Below are 21,408 nucleotides of genomic sequence, written 5' to 3'. Positions count from 1 at the left end.
ATGAGTCTGTTAAAAGCTATTAGCTGTGACAGCTAAGCAAAGATTCCAGATTCAGAGATAGTACATACCGAAGATTAATGATTGGGAGTAGGCTAAGAGTTGGTGCCTTTGGGGGGGCTTATTGGAGGCATCTGGCTAGCCATTGTGGAAAACAGATGCTGAACTAGATGAATCCAGCAGGACTCTTCTTATATACTTATTCTTCTGTTTCTTGAATTTGAGTTTTTGCTCACTCATTTCCCCTCCTTAGCAAAAAATCAAAGTTCTGCTACTACTTATGATGACATTGTATGCAGATTCATACAAAGCTTAGTAAGGATCAGGAACTGAGCTTTGTTAGGTAGGGGTGTCTAGTTTTGGATGCAACAGTCCCTATTCCCACAGTCTTTTGACTGTCCAAAGTGCTTCTGTGCCAGCACCAGAGTGGTCTGGTGCCAACTGGCTTTTTGCAGAGGGCACGGGCATCACTGAGAAAAGGGTACACACCATGCAGTCTTTAAACAAACAAGAGGCTGTGATGTCTTATAGAAGGGCAAACATTTCTTGAAGGAGGGGAGTGTGCGTACAATGCATCTCAGGTGAGATTCGCACTGCTAGCTCTTATGGAACAATGTAAAAGAGAAGTGGCTAAACCTGCAGTCCTAACCCCACTTACCTGGAAGCAAGTCCCATTGCACCTTACATTTGTCCCTATTAAAATTCATTTTCTTAGCTTGGGCTCAGTTCTCCAATCTGTTAAGGTCATTTTGAGTCCCGATTGTGTCTTCTGCAGCATTAGCTACCCCTCCCAGTTTGGTGTCATCTGCAAATTTGATGAGCATCCTCTCAATTCTTTCGTCAAAGTCGTTTTTAGAGATGTTGAACAACAATGAGCCCAGGACAGAACCCTGTGGCACCCCACTTGTCACTTTTGACCAGGATGAAGAGGAACCAATGATATGTACTCTTTGGATTTTGTCGCGTCAGCTAGCTACAAACCCGCCTAATACTTCTCTTGCTCAACCCACATCTTGCCAGGGGGGACTTTGTCAAAAGCCGTACTGAAATCAAGATACACTATGTCCGCAGCATTGCTTTGAGCCATCAAGCTTGTAACTCCATCAAAATTCATCTGCCGTGACTTATTTTTGAGAAGCCCATGCTGGGTCTTAGAAATCACAGCATCCTTTTCTAAATGCTCACAGACCAGCTTGAATGATGTTCTAGGACCTTTCCTGGTACAAGCTCACTGGACAGTAGTTACCTGGGTCTTCTGTCCCGCCCTCCACACAGAAGGCCTCTTGTGCTGTGGTCTGTTTCCTCTTCAGACCTGCCTTCACTTCTTCTAACCCAACCATGTGAGTGGGAGCCATGTGAGTCACCACATGGGAACTTTTGAAGAGGCTACTAAATATTTTCACTTAAACTTTCTTAATGCTCCTTCATCTAGTGAAGGGGAAAGCAAATGTATTCATTAATATTTGTTTAGTAGACATGAACTATAACTGGATGAAGCTATCCAAGGTCTGGCTAACTAATCAACCTTGGGGTAAATTCATGCATTGTAATAGATAGCTTTCTGCCCACCTCATCAGACGGCTCTTACTCATACATACCATGTGACTAACTAGTTTGTTAAGAAAATTCCCAAACTCGGATCCACGGGCGACTCTGGGTCATTTCTCTATGGTAGTCTATCTTAAAGTTTTTGTGTGTTATATGCCTACCACATTTTTAAACTTAAAATCCATTGTTCTATATTGTTTTAAATGTTTGTTTTGCTTGTTTAGTTCCATTTGTGTTTTATGAGCTGGTCTCCAACTGTAATAATAAATTTCATTTCATTTCATTTACCATGTGAATAGAGAATGTCGTGGAAACAGGGAAATCTCTGCTTCTCTATGGGCCTCTATGGGCCAATGAGTTGTTGTGGGTTCAGTGTTGTAGGCCCAACTCTATCTCTGCCCCACAAGAAGTTAAACAGGCACTGTCCCTACAAAGTTTCAGATGCCAGGTCAAAACTGTTTATTTCAGGAGACCTTTGCACGCTGATTGCTTTTCATGTGTTTTACATTTTTGTGCGTTAATTAAATTCTGGAGGTTTAATTTATGTTTTAAGTTTATGTTTTAAGTGGTTTTATTGTTGTAAACCACTATTAAACCTGCATGTTGAAAAGTGGGATATAAACTTTTAAATAATAAAAAAAAGAACAGAAAATCTCATAGCCTGTTCCATCAGCTCCTAGGCTTATGTTCACTGTACATATATGCAGACCACACGGTTCAGTTGGAAAGAAAGAAAATAAGTGACAAATTGTGATGTATAAACTGGCACCCACATTGCAAACATAAATGCAAGACTTTCAGCCAATCTAAAGGTAAGATTTTATGTTTTCTGATCCATCCTTCAAGATGACTGACACTTCCAATGTTCTCCTTTCGAAAATGCAAAAATATATATATATAATGAGTAGAAGACAAAAGGCTTTTTATAATAAAGGACAAACATTAAAATAACATCCCCTTACAAAAACTGTTTTTTAAACAAATACTTTAATTCTTTAATATTTTGTACAATCCAAAAGGTGCACAGATGGGCATTCAAGCATTCAGCGTAGGCAAATGTCCATATCAAAAACAGCAAAGTGATGTACTTGGGTAATAGTACACGTTAAAATTCCATAAAATAAATAAATTAGTTCACATTGTCTTCAGTGTGCATATGCACCTTAATTTCTATTGTGTTCTTGTAGCCTGCTTTAGAAGTTCCAAATCTTTCCGTCGGCTAGTATTTGCTCTGGCACAGCTGTACTCTTCCAGCTGCAAAGGGATATACTTTTCCATCTGGCCCAGGCCCTGCCTTGCAGGACTGGTCAATAGCTTGATCCAAGATGGTTTGAAGTTCCCTCTGAACCCAAAGAAGCCTATGCTCCCTGAAAGAGGAAACACATCATCAATAATGGGCAATGGATTCAACATTTAAAATGTGCTGTTCCAATATCATAGCAAACTTTGAAAATTTATCAACACTGAATATGAAACAGCAACTTGCACAGCATCTTTTGCATTCCATGTCTAGAAAAGGAAAAGGCACATTTTAATATGTAAAAAGAACATACCCTTGTTGTGAAGATTTGCTGGTTTTGCTGCTCCCAGGGTCATTAAAGCTTGAGAAATGTTAAGGTTTTTTATATTCCCTCTGGTGCTTAATACAACTATAGACCTGAGAGAAAGAAAATGAAGGGATAAGGTTGAAGGGGAGAGAATAACACTGATTTACTGCCACTAAAAAGTATCATGTTTTAAGTAAATATCTATCGCAAGCTGCTTTGGAAAGGCAGCATATAAAATTGTTAAAATTGGTGACATCATATTCATAGAGCCGTAAATGTGGAACGTCAATATGACTAACACACTTTTCTATAATAAATTGCCATCTGGAGAAAGCAAACTTTTTTAGAAATAAAAATCATGCTTACTTTGCAAATGTCAAAATTTGTATATCCATAACAAATTAATCCAGTGTAGCACATTATACCTATATTTTGTTAAACATGGTAACAAAAAACAAGACCTCTAACAATCAATTTGTATGAATTTATACTGAATTATAATATCCATAATGCCTAACACATTTGTGACACAATTTAAGCAATCACAATCTCCTTCTTACTTCCTTTTCACTTGATAAAAAGATAATAATTTTCCATTTACATTTTCCTGGTTGTATTGCTTGAGGAAAATGCTATTTTTTCTTCTCAGATGTCCGGAGGGGGAGGGGAATGATAGGCTTCTGCCGTGTGTGTGTGTGTGTGTGTGTGTGAGAGAGAGAGAGAGAGAGAGAGAGAGAAAGAGAGAGAGAGAGAGAGAAAGAAAGAAAGAAAGAAAGAAAGAAAGAAAGAAAGAAAGAAAGAAATCACACTGAAGTTAGGAAGGGATTGTGTTCACTTGCTTTCCAGAACAGTAGCTTTATTTGTCTGACTGTACCAGAAACATCCTCTGAATACTTATTTGAGAGTAAGCCCACCAAAACCAGTGGGGCTTACTTCTGAGTAGACCTGCATAGGAGTGGAACTTTCTACTTTCCTAAAAAAGCAAATTTCTAATTTTTGGGGTTGGCAAAGGTCATCTTGGAAACATATGGGCAGTTCCTGAAGAAGTCTCAGAAACCTTGTGGAGATGAGGATTCAGTGATGTTTATTGACTTGGTCCTCTTATATGGCTAACAAAAACAGAATTAGGTGAACACAAATCACATGCCTTAGTTGCAAAAGTTACAAAATCAAGCTTTTATGGACATAGAATTTAGATTTCTTTCTAGCATATGCAAGATGTGCCCTGGAATACAACTCCTACTACCCCACCCGCTTTTTAAGTACAGTCGTATCTCGGGGTGAAGTAGCTTTGGGTTGAGCGTTTTCGGTTGCGCTCTGCGGAGACCCAGAAGTAATGGAGTGCATTACTTCCGGGTTTCACTGCTCACGCATGCGCAGGCGCTCAAAATGACGTCATGCGCATGCACGGAAGTGGCAAATCGCGCTCCAGAGACGCGGGTTGCGTTCGCTTCAGGATGCGAACGGGGCTCGGGAACGGATCCCGTTTGCATCAGGTACCACTGTAACAAAGTACAAGAGTTCTTTCCTTAATTTCAAACACAGAAAGTGAGGTGATATGAACAATTCATAGCGGTAACACAGGCACCTTAAGCACCATTCTCTGAAAAGCATTTAAGTATTATGAAAAGAAGGACCTCTGTGCATTTTTAAAAGGATATGCAAAATAGCTTAAATGCCACTCTCGCAAAAATGCTATTTGCAAGCTGGTGTTTATTCTGTATCACATACCTTTGAGGAATTCCAGTTTTGACATATTCTTCTAGATTGCTTACGTTTGCTTCAGAGAAAAATCTCTCTTTTGTTACTTTGCCAGTGCAGGCATCAATGACTACGGTAAGAACACCCACAGCACTCAAGGGGAACTTCATGCCACTGACCTGAAATTACAGACCTCATAAATCACACTCCCCCCTTTCCCCAAACCAGTAATTTGTAAATACAATAATTTGCTGTAAATTCACAGTTCCACTGCATTTATCATCATTTGGCTTCCAGATGGCAATAGTGTATTCCTGGCAGTGAACAATTTCCTATGTATTAGTCTTTTCCTTCAAAATCTTTGCTGATAAGATTTCTATGGCCCTCAGGTTAGGGCTTTCCTGTTTTCTTTGTGTAACTGAAGCCACTGACACATATCCATGTCCTTTCAACAAACCCCCTTTGGGCCCTGTAATAATGGCTTCTGATCCAGTGATTACAGAGCTCCAATTATTCTTTCGCTTAGCCTTAGGAAGGCCATCTCTGTCAGCAGTGAAAGAGTTGTTCAAAGCCCCTTTTAAAAATCAGAGGAGAACCATCCTCAGAAGCTTCAGTTTGCCGTGTTAAGGCAATTAAAAATGCTAACCCTGCAACTCTATTTTCCTCCGATTTCCCTGAAAGATTCAAGTGCATTTACCTGCCCACTGATTCAGTTCTAACCTTCAAACTCCGAGGCCTGTAGACCTTCATTTCCCAGCCGCACATTTGGCCCCAAACCAGAACTAATTTTTCATCACTACATTTAACCCCTTAGAGCTGAAGTAAATATCCCCATCTCGGCCATCTAGGAACGTTAAGAACAGCCCTGCTGGATCCTGCCAAAGGCCATCAGTCCAGCCTCCTGTTCTCACAGTGCCCAACCAGATGCCTGTGGGAAACCTGCACTCAGGACTTGAGCTCAGGAGCAACTCTCCCCCCCCCCCATGGTCTGCCTCATGAGGGCCGACCGCAGCCTTCATGGCTTGCAGTCACTGACAGCACTCTATCCTCTAATTTAATCATCGTTTTAAGGCAGAGGTGGGGAAGCTGGAGTCCCACAACACCTGGAGGGCCACAAACCTCATCCGCCCAGCCAGGGATGGGGGGAGTTGCAGCAATATTGTGTTTTAAGTGTTGCAACTTCCCAGGGACCTGAAGAGTGAAGGGTGGGTAATTAATAAAGAAAGATAAAGCACCTTCTGGAGTACCACAGGTTCCACACCCCTCATGTAATTGTACATGTAATTGTAAGAAGCCCAGTGCACTACTGACATTCACCACTTCAAGAAATAGTGCAGTGGTACCTCAGTTTACAAACTTAATCCATTCTGGAAGTCTTCCCTAATGAGGCCTCCCGCTGCCAGTGCCCTCCCACCATTTGACTTCCGTTCTTAGACCAAGGTAAAGTTCACAAACCAGGACACTTTTGCGGAGTTCATAAACTGAATCGTTCGTAAACAGGGTTGTCCTTAAACCGAGGTACCACTGTATTGACAAAAACTCAGCCCCCTTGCAGTTGCTTCCTGGTTAATGTCAGACAGATTAGAATCTGATGTTTTCACTGTGCCACGATGTCAGACTACCCAAAAAGGGGGACAGCACGCATTTGCATAGCTGGTTGTACAATGGACAGCACAAAATAATATGTTCTACAGTGTCCGGCACATTCAAAAAACATCCACAATGTCTATAATTTCTGGGGATGTTTAAATATCTGCCCTTGACAAAAGCTGAGGGGAAAATGTTCAGTTGGGCTAACATAAAGGCCCTGTGTTGGACTGGAATTATTATTTTTGAAATATAAGTGACCCTGTTATCTGTTGGATTTAAATCATAGAACTTGGGGAACCAAATTTTATTTACACCTGACTCGATGTTTTGTTTTTCAATGTCCCTTAATCTGGTTTGAATATTGCAATAAATATACTGATCACCTGAATTATGCAAGAGTTCCAAGGCAATACCAAAAGATCTGAGTTGAAACCCTCTGGATTTATAAGAGTCCTTAAGTAAGTAAAAAGCAGACTTGAAGGTTGGCAATGGCAATGCAACCAGTATTTTATAGTGCTGGCCCACACCCATTATTCAGTCATGTGTATGTCTATTTCTGCACACATTGCGTCCTACTTGATTGAACTTGGGATACGTCTCAAGAAACCTGAGTGTATCTTATTCTAAATCACTAGTATACGCTTTAAATTTAAATTTTACCAATGGTATTTTGAAAACAAATCAATATGCAAAGATGCTGCAAATAACAGGAATGCTGAGGATGCCAAATTATTCTCTTATTCTTTTCCCCCAAGTTTATGCTGATATGGTTTGTTCCTAAATGATCCATTTTCAAACACCTACACAGGTAATGGCATTCCTGCATGATGTTAATAAAAGCTTGTGGTAAAGAAAGATTGCAAGAATACTTACTGAGACATAAGATTCTTCGTTCCTTTGCAACTCAACTGTGTCCGGAGACTGAATTTTCACAAGGAGGTAGGTTTTGTGGGGATCACTGGTAAATGCCACCTGAATAGAATACAATTAATGTTTAAAAGTAGCCATTATATGAGTGTGTAGCGTATAATTTTTCTCTTAGAACAGGAATGTCAGGTGACAGAAGCCTACTGTGTTAAGATTTGGGTGAGGACTAGAAAAAGTATATTCACAAGTACAGCATCATACAATAAAAGATGGAAAACCTTATATTCCTGTTGAAGCTTTAAAAAGTTGTTCAGTTCATTAAAAGCCTTTTTTTCCTGTAAAAGGAAAGCTTCAAAAACACACCGCAGAAAAAAACAGCACAGCACAGAGCAATGTGAAAGAAAGAAAAAACAAAAGCCTCAAAAGCATAATGGAAAGGCAAGATTAAAGTGATTCTGTTTGGCTTATTTTCCTCAACTTTCCCAAGCTAGATCTTTAGGATCCTCAGCTACACCTGCCCCCTAGGAAGGGTTGGGCTTCAGGGCTTGATCTGCTGCTTTGCTCATCCACAATCCCACCTAGGATTCCCTTACAAATAATGTCCAGCTGTGCAGTTTCTGGTCAGGCACATTCACCACCCTGTGTATCTGTCTAGCAGCTAACACTGAGAGGCAGTGCTATTAGAAAGAATTTTGCTGGATAAGACCAAGGTCAATCTAGCCTAGGATCCCATTTCTGACCATGGTTATTCAAATGCCTATGGGAAACCCATGAATAGAAATGTGAGGGCAAAAGCCCTCCTGTCCGTGTGTGTGTGTGTGTGTGTGTGAGAGAGAGAGAGAGAGAGAGAGAGAGAGAGAGAGGGAGAGAGAAACTGTTGTCTATCCACTTCCTGTATAATAGAGCCCTGCTTGGTTGCCGCTTGAGGGTTTCCCATAATGGGAATGTGGTTGGCCACTGTGAGAACAGGATGCTAGACTAGATGGACCACTGGCCTAATTTAGAAGGGCCTTCTATTCTTATTCTTTCAAAATATACATATCATGCAGATGCAGTCATTTCCAAATGCTTTCAAGTTTTGCTGAGATTTTAAACATGATGCTGTTCAGCAATGTGATTTCCTAAAACTTCTCATCTTATCTCATCTCATCTCTATCCATCCCATCCTTCAGTCTCTGCTTTGATCCATCAGGCCACCTCATTCTTCTTACATTCAAATCCTGCCCCATTTACTCATGACAGCGAGTATCCTGTCAACACGGTTGAAAACCCTGGGAGAAACTGCAAGAGGTTATGCGCTAATCAACCATATCGCTCTTGATGCTGTGCCCTTTTCCCACCTGAGTGGAGCCACATTTCTGACAGGAGCCCGTAGTCTTTGTGGGCATTCTTTTCACCACAGTTGGCTTCTGGAAGTACTTTGGGTAAGCTTTTGTCAAGCAGTTACTGACAGACTTTGGCCGAAAGCTGGCCTGAATCTTGACTCTTTCACATCCCCGAAAGGAACAGTAACTGTGGCCATCCCTCTGGTATTTGGCTTGAAGAAACAAAAACAGCAGCCTGTACATGAACACACAAAAACAAAGAACAGATCACACTTTATTACAAAACCAGCAGTGCTGGCACTATTCCTTATTTCACATGGCTCCCATGAGGCCAGACGTCAGGCTACCTGGTATCTTCACTGTATGTAATGAGCTGAGATTAGAAGCACCTGCTGTAAGGGAGAGGTCTTACCTGTAATCCCAGCTCGTTACAGTACCTGTACAAAAGACACCTGTCAACAGAAGCAATCAATCCAGCAGATTCCAAACTAGCAACTATGTCCAAGATCAAAGAGCTGTCCAAGGATGCCAGGGACAAGATTGTAGACCTGCACAGGGCTGGACTGGGCTACAAGACTATTGCCAAGCAGCTTGGTGAGAAGGTGACAACAGTTGGTGCAATAATTCGCAAATAGAAGAAACACAAAATAACTGTCAACCCCCCTCGGTCTGGGGCTCCATGCAAGAATTAACCTCATGGAGTTGCAATGATAATGAGACTGGTGATGAAGCAGCCCAGAACTACACGGGGGGAACTTGTCAATGATCTCAGGGCAGCTGGAACCATAGTCACCATGAAAACAGTTGGTAGCACACTACGCAGTGAAGGACTGAGATCTTGCAGAGCCCGCAAGGTCCCCTTGCTCAAGACAGCACATGTACAGGCCCGTCTGCAGTTTGCCAATGCACATCTGAATGACCCAGAGGAGAACTGGGTGAAAGTGTTGTGGTCAGATGAGACCAAAATCGAGCTCTTTGGCATCAACTCAACTCGCTGTGTTTGGAGGAAGAGGAATGCTGCCTATGACCCCAAGAACACCATCCCCACCGTCAAACATGGAGGGGGACATATTATGCTTTGGGGGCGTTTTTCTGCTAAGGGGACAGGACACCTTCACTGCATCGAAGGGACGATGGATGGGTCCATGTATCGTCAAATCCTGGGTGAGCACCTCCTTCCCTCAGCCAGGGCATTGAAAATGGGTCGAGGATGGGTATTCCAGCATGACAATGATCCAAAACACACGGCCAAGGCAACAAAGGAGCAGCTCAAGAAGAAGCACATGAAGGTCCTGGAGTAGCCTAGTCAGTCTCCAGACCTTAATCCCATCAAAAATCTGTGGAGGGAGCTGAAGGTTCGAGTAGCTACACATCAGCCTCGAAATCTTACTGACTTGGAGAGGATCTGCAAAGAGGAGTGGGACAAAATATCTCCTGAGATGTGTGTAGACCTGGTGGCCACCTACAAGAAATGTCTGACCTCTGTAATTGCCAACAAGGGTTTTGCCACCAAGTACTAAGTCATCTTTTGCAAAGGGATCAAATACTTATTTCACTCATTATAATGCACATCAATCTCTGGCTTTTGTCTTCTGGGTTTTTGGGGTTTTTCCTGTTGTTATTCTGTCTCTCACAGCTACAATAAACCTACCATTAAAATTATGGACTGGTCATTTCTTCGTCAGAGGGCAAACAGGCAAATTTAGCAGGGGATCAAATACTTTCCCCCCTCACTGTATGTTGCATCTTTAGTGCATAACCACATAGAGAGGAAGGGGAGGAAGTAAGATGTATTCTGCAATTCTTCCTCTGTGCAGAGTGCACTGTTTGCACAGATTGCTGGGAAGCCTGGTGGGACAACAGGGCGGTCTGAAAGAATGCACTCAAGCCTTGGGTGGGAAAGCCCTACCCAGAATGGCCTGAGATGGATAACAAAAGCGTTTGTTGAATGTAAACTTCATATTTTTCTGTGTACTCAGAACAGCCGACACTGCAGTGACCTTTGGGGAATTGACAGTTTGATAAACTACTGCATACATAACCACAAATCCTGATGATTCCTCTTAGAATTACATTCATGCTACAGCTCTCCACTGACAAAAAACCAAGTCATCCAGTTCTTACAGATACTAAAAAACTGAACATTTAATTATACTACAAATTATGGTTTTGTGGCAAATATCTACCCAGTGCTGTTATCAAAATAAAACTTTCTCTCCATTCGACTATTCTGCAATTCCGCCATTGAAGATACAGACACATAATCCTCCACACTATTGGGAGGTGCAGGCCTCCGGAATGCATCAGAAGTTACTTGAAAAGTAGTGTCTGATGGGTAACAGAGACCCACCCGAATCCAGTCATTCCTGAAAACAGAAAGTGACAAAAACATTACCATATGCTTATAAAAGCTTTTTCATTTGCTGCTTGCGGTGGTTATCATTCAGCATCACCACATAGTACTAAAATGATTTATAATACAGTTTACAAGTATCCTTACCACAGAAACAAGAAAATTCCTAGTTTCAACTGTAATTCCTAGTTTACAGATGTGGAAGTAAAATTAGCTGCAGCAGAATGAACAAAGTTCTTTGGGAACTATTTTAGCTATAATTTTAAACCAAGACCTTCCAAAGTTCTGTCCACCATGCCGTACTCATTTTGTCTGAATACTGAGCATATTTTTTCACAACATAATACTGCTGAAAGGTTGAAAGGACTGCTGGGAAAATTAGAACAAAAGAGAAAAATCTTCTGCTCCACAATGTTCTTTTGATAAGGACACAGGAACGTTCAATGTGGCTTGCACATGAGGACAGCCTGATGACCTGTGCCACAGAACTTGGTTTTCTCATCTGAGAGGAAGTTTAAATCATTTATTAAATCAAGCTAGCCAATTTGCATTGTTAGTGCTGTCAATGAGGATTATGCTATGATATAAACCATGTGTTCTTCCTTTTGTTGTCATTGCTGTTTGTCTACGGCTGATAAGAGTTTTGCTCAGTTTGTAATAATACATTATTATACTTCAAAAACTAACAAAGAAATACATGCTTCACATTGCTTTATGAGGTAGATGAGAGTTCATGGAATATATCTGCATTTTTAAACAAAACTGGACATTGAAAGGCAACCTACTTGTTGAAGTTAATGAGGTACAGAAATGTTGTTTGTGGGGCTTGTCCATTCCAATGTATTGTGTAGCCCTTCTGAAGCATCACCACAGGCTGGTACTGCTGGTAGTCAGCTTTCTGATTATTAATCCCTCTCAGTATCAGAGGACTGGAAGGGTATTCATCTCGCACCATAGTCATGGTAAGATTCTGTGGATTCCGTGTCTGAATGTACACCTAACAGTTATCAAAACAGAATAAATATGTAAAAACCAGGATAGATTATACCACATCAGTTGCAAACAGTCCAGCTCTCAGTTGTTTGGATGGCCTAGAGGATATCTAAATATATTTGGATAACAAAAACTGTGAATTAAGAAAAAAAATGGTTGTTTACCACTGGATTACATGACATACTTAATGGAAAGTTTTGATAAAGTCCCTCTGCTCATACGAGACCTCAGTTGGAAACCAAGATCAGAAACCATCGTTTGGTGGTATTGGCCGCTGTTACACCATCCCCTTCAATAATAGTAATAAAATTTCGATATGATGACAAGCTATGGCTAGTGTTAAATAGGAAGTGGAGAAAGGGGCCACATAGGAGAGAGGAAGGAGACTTGTTGGATCCCCCAAGACATGACTGCCTGGACAGAGCAGGTAGAAACAAAACCTCTTCCAGGAATTGGGGGGAAGACATCTACTTCTGTTTCATTGACTATGCAAAAGCCTTTGACTGTGTCGACCACAGCAAACTATGGCAAGTTCTTAAAGAAATGGGAGTGCCTGATCACCTCATCTGTCTCCTGGGAAATCTCTATGTGGGACAAGAAGCTACAGTTAGAACTGGATATGGAACAACTGATTAGTTCAAAATTGGGAAAGGGGTACGACAAGGCTGTATATTGTCTCCCTGCTTATTTAACTTATATGCAGAATTCATCATGCGAAAGGCTGGGCTGGATGAATCCCAAGCCGGAATTAAGATTGCCGGAATAAATATCAACAACCTCAGATATGCAGATGATACAACCTTGATGGCAGAAAGTGAGGAGGAATTAAAGAACCTTTTAATGAGGGTGAAAGAGGAGAGCGCAAAATATGGTCTGAAGCTCAACATCAAAAAAACTAAGATCATGGCCACTGGTCCCATAACCTCCTGGCAAAGAGAAGGGGAAGAAATGGAGGCAGTGAGAGATTTTACTTTCTTGGGCTCCATGATCACTGCAGATGGTGAGAGCAGCCACAAAATTAAAAAACGCCTTCGTCTTGGGAGAAAAGCAATGACAAACCTGGACAGCATCTTCAAAAGCAGAGACATCACCTTGCCAACAAAGCTCCGTATAGTTAAAGCTATGGTTTCCCCAGTAGTGATGTATGAAAGTGAGAGCTGGACCATAAAGAAGGCTGATCGACGAATAACTGATGCTTTTGAATTATGGTGCTGGAGGAGACTCTTGAGAGTCCCATGGACTGCAAGAAGATCAAACCTATCCATTCTTAAGGAAATCAGCCCTGAGTGCTCACTGGAAGGACAGATCCTGAAGCTGAGGCTCCAATACTTTGGCCACCTCATGAGAAGAGCGGAGTCCCTGGAAAAGACCCTGATGTTGGGAAAGATTGAGGGCACAAGGAGAAGGGAGTGGAAGGCAGTGGAAGACAGGAGTGCCTGGCATGCTCTGGTTCATGGGGTCATGAAGAGTCAGACACGACTAAATGACTAAACAACAATACTGTACTCTTTATATGGAACCACAGTAGTTCTACAGTTTTTTTAAATAAAGGAAGTACTTTATCACAGACCAAGAGCTAAAGTAAAAGAATAAAATAAAGTGACTTGCCCAATGCCTTTTTCAGTATTTGTATGAAATGATAACAAAGAATGGAGTTCAGAAGTTCCCGCCTCTAAGCTGTGCAAATATGATAAAGGAAGTCTTTTTTCTCTGTGAGTGCTGGTTCTGTCTTCATACATCTAATCCTGCACTTGATGAAAATGTTTGTCCTCTTCCTATTCATTGTTTTAAAAATAGCGGACAATTTGGGAGCAGGGAGATGGTGTATGAGTGTGAAAGAGAGAACCCATTCAGTAGTCTGAGCTTTGACTATAAATAAGGATGTAAATCAGAAATGACAAGCTGGGGCCCAAGTACCACAGGCTGCCCTCAGTCTGATGTCATGTGACCCTTGGTCTAATTTAATGCACATATAAGCAACAAAAGGGAAAGAAGGGAAAGGGCAGGGGCAGAAAGAGAAACAGAAACAGGGGGCACAGCCCTCAGCCACTTTTGCTTCTGGTCTGGCCCACCTCTCAGACAGACAGACAGACAAATCAATCATCAATCAATCAATCAATCTTTTTATTTGTACCCTCCCCTCCCCAGCCGGAGCCGGGCTCAGGGCAGCTAACATCATGAAACTAAGATAGTATACAAAGACAAGGGGGGGGAGACTGCCCATCCCTTGACATAAAGAATTCTACTATAACTTTTATAAAAATTGGAAGAAATGGGTAAACAGTAACATCAGCTGCTCAAGTTTTATGCATATTAACAATGGCCTCTCTTTAAACCTGAGCAAAGGTTCCACTGCAGAGCACACCATTCCACCTGGTGAGATTAACACAGTCAGGATGTCGAATCAGGTAGTTATCCATTCTGCCAACATAGGTGTCCTTGTAGCCAGTCACAGATCCATCAACATCATGAAATATTGAGTTCTTGTCGCCATCCAGATCAGCCTCTTCAAACCAAGGCCCAGGTTTACCGAAAAAGACTTTCAGAGAAACCTTAAAAGACAAGAGCAACATTAATTTTATGGCAATAATCTTTTATCAATAAATATTTGTTTGTTGTACCCTGCATTTCCACCAAACATTGCTCAGTCATCCTTTACCCATTTGGGAAAAACAGCTTCAATCTGAAAATTTACCTGTTCACCAAACTTCACAAGAGAAATATTGTTTTGGGGGGTAATTTGCCAGGTGTTTTTCATTAGGAACCCAATTGCACTAGTGAATCTATCTGGAGTTGGCACAAAATTGTTGAATGTGCACTTGGAGAGACGTATAGGTCCATCGTAAATCTGAAAGCCTCTGATGGGATACGTCCTGTTAAAAGTAGATAGGTACATATTTAGAGACCCCTTTTTGCCTGCAGCAGCCAAGTACACTTCTTTACTTAGTATGGACTAGGCAGACAATATCCATGGCACTCCACCCAACACAGTGAGAGTTACTTCTGACTAAACATGCACAGGATTAAGCTGTATATATAAAATATTCGTGGCTAAAAGATACTAACATAGCCTTAAAATTATAGCAATTTTTTGAATTTAAATGCAATGCTGAGACAGTATTTGTGTTTTTTTAAGGTTCTAATTGCAAGCAATGCATGCTTATTCTGGCCATATCCACACCCAATTAATATAACTCCTATTTCTACTCTATCTCAAGGGCTCAGCACTCAGCCTTTTTTTAAAGTGAGTGTATCTCTAATGATCCTTATTTAAATACAGGAATTTATGAACTCCAACCTTATTCTTTCTACTCTAATTATCCTAAGGGCATCTGCAGACCGCTGAATCCCCTGCAGCTGGTTAAACAGGAAAGTGGAGGAAAGTATTGAAGAGGTACCAATTAGCAGGTAGATTTTGTGCAATAGTCCAACTTTTGCACTTTGATCTTGCTCATTTCTAGCCTATCATTCAGACTAGCATGGTAAGCCTAAAACTTGTTAATACTGTTAATTAGAGTGCCCAAGCCTCCAAAGGACTATTTGCAAGCAGCTTAGGAAACTGGTCACAAATGCTCATTGTCCAATTGCCACTGACGGCTGCCAGCAGACTTAAACTGACTCCCTCCACATCAACTCTCTCGTGTATGTGGTTCTACTTGCACCTTGACATGAAGCTATCATTCTAGGAGACAGCAAATATTCTTTTTTTAAGCAAGCAGGTCTCCTGCAAGGTCAGCAAGAGATCCAGACTCTTTTACTGACAGGAATGCGAAGCGGAGTCAAACTGGCATTCCCAAAGCTGAACAAACATTTTCCCTAAAAGGTCACTAGAGCTCTTTCATCTCCTTTAACAGAAATGCAAACACTGTGTAAGAAAAACTGCAGGAGTTGTGAAACACAAAAGGTAATTTAAAAGAGCATTACTTGGAGGCCTGCCCACATGAATGTCCCAGTGCGTAAGTGCATGTCTGCTCTAACAAGAAGGTTCAGGAGCAAGTCAATGGGAAGAAGATGGGATCCAGAAGGATCTCTCAAGACATGAACGTGCTTGGACAGGATGGCGGGCCTGTGTTACTAAGAAGGCAAGGGGAGCTGGCATGTGCCAAAAATAAAAAGAAGAGAGCTGGAGAAACCCAACTTCAAGTCAGAAATTTATAGTAAGATATTTGTAGAGTTTCTCACAGGGAGGGTAACGAGAGCTGCGCCCCTGGAAACATCACTCTGTTTCAGGCACTGTATGCTTACCGGTTTCTAGGCAAAGTACGATTTTTATTGTTTATTCCTCCAGTGCCCCAGTATTTGTTTTGGCCGCCTGAATTGCCATAATTATTGCTTTCACCAACAAACAGAGAGTCTGATACATCCTGGCTGGAGCCTTCATCGCTTGGGAAGCTTCCATCACTACAAATAATAATAATAATAATAATAATAATAATAATAATAATACTTTCAACTACAACCTTACTTATTTAAGAACCTGAACAGAATATTCTCTACCTGTGCAACACAGCAGCTAAAAACTACTGAAGCTATCTGCGAAAGCCAGCAGGGCAGCGTTGCCTCTGACCTGGAGTCCAACAATAACTTAGGCACAGACTTGTTAGGATCTGTTTTCTGATTTGACATTTAAAACTTCAAAGGAGACAGACTAATACAGAAGTAGTAAAAATGAAACAGCACTAACCTGGCAAAGGTTAAGCCTATTCCATTGTCAGCAAAGCTAGAAGAGAAAAAAACAACCAATTATTTCAGGAAAAACACCAATAACCTAAACCTAAAGCCCCAATCCAGATAGGTGAAAATGACGATAGTTTACATTTCCAGAAATTGGCAGGACAAAGTTTTACCTGTACAGTCACCTTGTGCAAGTCTGTTCAAGATAGCTGTTTTATTTACTTTAACAATGTGTAGGTATTTGCTGAAGGGCAACCTACCCAGAGTTCTGAATAATGATTTCCCCTCCTCTGACCCAAGCTCCATGGTCATTATTTTTATAAGCTATTAGCCTGTCTATGAGAGCTGCAACTCGGGGCTTTGCAGGATCTGCATCTTGATGTGGTCGAAACCTTGAAAAAGAAGGGAGGGGATGTGAATGGACCTGCACACCTGCAATTCTGCGCACATCAGTATAAAAACGACAGCACCTCACACAAATGTTTACAAAAAATCAGCTCAAGCACACACGCATACTGCAAAAAAGAAACAGGCTTTACTTTTGAACTCCAAGGGTCTTTGTCACTAAGCAAAACCTAATTTCCATAGCATAAAGCAATCCCCAGTAATCTCATACTGGAAAAGGACAACATACCCACAGATGCAGATGCTTCAGTCCTGGAGGGAATTTATTGCTGAAGCTTTCCTCCCTTTTATTTATGAGAGTGTGGAAAAAAGTAAGAAAAATGCTGCAAGTACTTAATGGCTACCTAATTCTAGAACACAAAATCCAGTGGTGTTTGGAATGCTTCTATCTATGCAGAGGGCTGTGCACAGGTAGAGCAGTGGTAATGGTAACTGGGAGACTGACCAACCCTTCTCTATACACCCCAATAGTAAGTGTGCCCATGGACCACAATTCAACAAACAGGAACGGGCAGAACTGAATGAAACAGTGAGGTAGCAACAACATGCTTGCACTTCAGTGGTAGCCTTTGGGGGGGGGGATGGGGGAGTAACAACTGGAAGTGTTTCACTATCCAGATGATTAATAAGGCTGCAAAAATTGTGGATTCAGCAGCCAAAACATGTGCACAACTACATTAAGGCATTCCATGTGCATTAAGCTAGGGTTTGCAAATTCTGGAAAACAAAAATAACACTTCTGTATTTAATCCTCAATCACTTCCTTCCACATAGTATGTTCTACCTTGCGTTATTGTCCAAACACAGATACTCCCTTTTATCATCAGCACTTGCATTGGTAGTTTTCACACCTTTATCAATGAACAATCCAGCCTGCAATAATAAAAAGATACAAATAACTTTATAACCAGTATGGTGTTTATAGTCTTGCAGTTCTTAATTACAACAGCTAACATGAGAAGGAAAAAGTGCCTGGGAACATATTCTTGAAGCTTTCACAGACTGAAAGAAATCAGGAGAGTCTTGTCTCCTGCATTAGAAACTGAACATATCAGAATATTCCACCCACTATACTATCCTAGGTCATAGCCAGTAAAATGCCATCTTCTTCTCAAGCAGCCATCTCACGGAAGTGAAGAGTTCGTGTTACCACACCTAAGACTTGGAATGTGTTTTCAGCTAAAATTCTAGGACTCCAGGACAATGAACTGGAAAATGTCAGCATGCATTCTTTCTATTTGCAGAACCTACCTAGCATGTCCACAATAATATGAAGCCTTTCCTTTGGCTTGGCTGGTGTTGGAAGAACACCAAGAAAATGTTGGAAGGACATCAAAAACCGATTGGAAAGATGACAAGAATATGAAAAATTATGGCAATGTCAAGTTCATTCCAATGAGGCAATTCGTCATAGTCAATTTCTGAATGTAGTCAAGTAGTATGATTTTGCTGGGCTCTTTGGAGAGGCTCAGAATGTCTATCTGGCCACGAATCCTGAGAAAAGATGGGTCTGTCTGAAATTTGGGGAGAGGGCGTCAGGGAGGAGGTTATTGGTTTTGTTTGTTACTATGGTATGCATTTTTGTGTTTTTATATTGTAAACCACCCTGTGATCCTCAGATGAAGGGCAGTACAGAAATGTAAAAAATTACCGTACTTTTCCATGTATAAGCCTATTTTTTTAAATTTAAAAATCATGTTCAAAATTAGGGGTCTTCTTATACATGGGTAGTGCATTGTGGGGCATGGGATTGGTTGCTGCCACGAGTTGGAGATTGTTATTGGTGGCTGCTGAAAGGGCTGTTGTTGATTGGCCGTCGCTGCGGCAATTGGCTTTTTCAGCGATGGGAAAGAGGATAGGTTGCTTTGTCTACGTGTGCAAGCAGCGTTGTCAGTCTGGCGGGTGAGTGACTTTTTGCATTTCCACATAAAAATGTTCACTCCATAAGATGCACTTTTTTCCTCCTAAAAAGTAAAGGAAAATGTCTGGGCGTCTTATGGAGCGAATGTGTGGTCCCTGGAGCTGAATCGCCAGAGTGCAGGGGCGAAAATCGGATCGTGTGTCACGGAGGAGGGAAGGCTGCATGAGGAGGCTGCTGGGGTTCCTGTATTGGGAATATTTTGCTGTGTGTGTGGAGGAGTGTGAGTCGTGTTGCTGCACGGGAGAGCGCGTGGTTAAAGGGGGCGTTTTGAGTGTCCTTGTGTGTGGAGCCTCTCGATCTGTACGGCATCCCAAGGCTACCGTTTGTTCATCAGCCCTGTTCCCCTTGCCTAATTATTGTAGCGCCTTCCTAAGGATTCAATTGCCACTCCTATTTTGTTTTGCGCTCCCCACCGCGTACAGTTTTAACTGGGCGGTTAAAGTCAGCCGCTGCTCCCCGCCTTTTGCTCTTGTCCCTTTCTGGCAGGGAGCACACAGCTGCAGTGAATTCCTTTCCTGCCCTCTCCCTCAGGGTCTTACTGCCCACCCTCTTGTGTTTTCGGTTGCTGTGTTTGCTCGGATCGGGCCAGTGATGGCCCATTCCCCTTGCTCAGCGCGTCTACTTGCTGCGAGGTGACGGTGGCTAGGAAGGAATTAGCAGGCGGACATGATCCTTTCCCCTTCCATTGCTCAGCGCCAGCTGTGGCAGCATCACCTCGCAGTAAGCAGACACGCTAAGGAAAGAGACTGGTGGCAGACAAACACAACAAAGAGCAGGGAAACCCCCTGCCTTCGCAGCAAGCAGAGGGGAAAGGATCGCGTCCTTCCTGCTAATTCCTTCCTAGCCACACTGTGCGCAGGCTGCAGACCACCCGGCTCAGCTTCCGCCTCCTCCTCTCCGGTGCTGCGTCCAGGGAAGCATGCCATGGACGCGCAGGCAGCCAGAAAACATGCAGGTGAGGGAGAGAGGGGAGGGGATGACTTGGGCAGGGGGGGAGAGAACTTTTGCCTTCTTTTCCTCCCTCCCCTTAAACCCTTCTCCTGCATCGTTAGCCACCTCCTTCTCCACACGCCCCACACGTGCTCGTCCCTTCAGTGTTTTTTCTTCCCTCCCCACTTAAAACTCCTCTCCAACAACATTTGATTCAGAATATTTTTTTTTCTTGTTTTCCTCCTCTAAAAACTAGGTGCCCCTTATGGTCAGGTGCGCCTTATAGAGAGAAAAATATGGTACTTTAGACTAGAAATCATACATAATTCTTCAGTTCATTTGAAGAATTATTTACCTTAAAGTTGGAGTGCACCTTGTTGTTATAGAAAATTCCTAGTGGTGTTAGTTCAGCTTTGGTTTCAAGAAACAACCCATGAGACTCTCCTGTAGGCACTTTGTGAAATATGTACCATATGCCAGCATCCTGGAAACAAGAGGTGATAAATAAACTTAGTCATGGATCCGTTTGGATAGGAACACGGCAACATAATCATAATTACTACTGCATAATGTGCTTTCTAATCCTAGAAAGCACATTATGCTTCTTACTCCCAGCTAATTACAGTCCTCCAAGGACTGGTGAGTGTTTTTAAACTTGTTCATAAATTTTCTGGCATTAGGGGTGAGCAACAAGGGGACCCAAGCTACAGATGTTAGCAAATTATTTAGGGTAGTAAAAACCAAAATATAGTGCAATGAGTTCAAAAAGTATCTCTCCAAAATAGGTGAATGGGCAACAAAATAGCAAGTGTTGAACATTGGGACACCCCCCCCCCCAACTTCACATTGATGGGGTGTCAACGGGTGGTTACTATCTAAGAAAACTCTTAAGAATGTGGTGAATAGCTGAGTAAAAATGTTCTCTTAAGCTGTTGCTCACTGAGTAAATTGAATTCCATGCCAGAGATTGATTTTTTTAAAAAGTTAGTATAGTAATACTTTTACACACACCTGGAATACAGCTTAAAGTTCTGTTAACTACCCCTCAAGACCCACCACGAAGAGCTGGGGAAGTGCAGAAAGAGGCATCAAAAATGATCAGGGGGCTGAACCACCTTCCCTTTACAGAAAGTGACAACTATCAGGGCTTTCAGGTTTAGAAAAAAAGGTGAGTAAGGAGGAACATTATAAAAGCTTTATAGAATTGTACAGGATGTAGAGAGAGGGGTCTTTCTGTTCCAACAAGAGAAATAATTAAGACAGACGAAAAGAATTAATTCTTCACACAGCGCTTTGTTGAATGCCGACCCCAGGATACGGGGATGGCCCCTAATTCAACAAACTCCTGCTGGACTAAGTTGGACAAGCAGGACTCAGCAGGGCTCTTCTCATGGTCTTATCTTAAAACATTAACAATAACTACTTTTATATCATTCATATCATGCTGTTGTTATAAAATTCATTTCCTACTGTTCTTCCTGGGGTTGCCAAGGAAAGCAATAATATTAAAAAAAAAATCAGTTCTTAAAGGATTGTTGACAGGTTTTCTCCTTCAGA

The 21,408-nt window shown here is 41.8% G+C and overlaps 1 protein-coding gene across 8 annotated transcripts in view; it reads right to left on the bottom strand.

Moving 5' to 3' along the window:
- Window positions 1-2,513: 2,513 nt before the first annotated feature.
- The window catches only part of CEMIP2 (cell migration inducing hyaluronidase 2), a 68,117-nt gene continuing 49,222 nt past the window's right edge, over window positions 2,514-21,408 (bottom strand). For all 8 annotated transcript variants that reach the window (XM_083576514.1, XM_083576512.1, XM_083576515.1 and 5 more), the window contains 14 exons: window positions 20,207-20,335; window positions 17,785-17,873; window positions 16,856-16,987; window positions 16,606-16,641; window positions 16,167-16,322; window positions 14,617-14,794; window positions 14,258-14,473; window positions 11,714-11,925; window positions 10,762-10,941; window positions 8,591-8,810; window positions 7,257-7,355; window positions 4,824-4,972; window positions 3,099-3,202; window positions 2,514-2,912 (listed from right to left, as the gene is read on the bottom strand). In XM_083576514.1, coding sequence (XP_083432640.1) covers window positions 2,716-2,912; window positions 3,099-3,202; window positions 4,824-4,972; window positions 7,257-7,355; window positions 8,591-8,810; window positions 10,762-10,941; window positions 11,714-11,925; window positions 14,258-14,473; window positions 14,617-14,794; window positions 16,167-16,322; window positions 16,606-16,641; window positions 16,856-16,987; window positions 17,785-17,873; window positions 20,207-20,335 — 2,097 coding nt within the window. In that variant the 3' untranslated portion in view covers window positions 2,514-2,715. The remainder of the gene's footprint in view (window positions 2,913-3,098; window positions 3,203-4,823; window positions 4,973-7,256; window positions 7,356-8,590; window positions 8,811-10,761; window positions 10,942-11,713; window positions 11,926-14,257; window positions 14,474-14,616; window positions 14,795-16,166; window positions 16,323-16,605; window positions 16,642-16,855; window positions 16,988-17,784; window positions 17,874-20,206; window positions 20,336-21,408) is intronic.

This window comes from Podarcis filfolensis (genome assembly GCF_964270895.1).
Source record: "Podarcis filfolensis genome assembly, chromosome: 11".
NCBI lineage: Eukaryota > Metazoa > Chordata > Lepidosauria > Squamata > Lacertidae > Podarcis > Podarcis filfolensis.
This window is presented reverse-complemented; position numbering and strand designations above follow the sequence as displayed.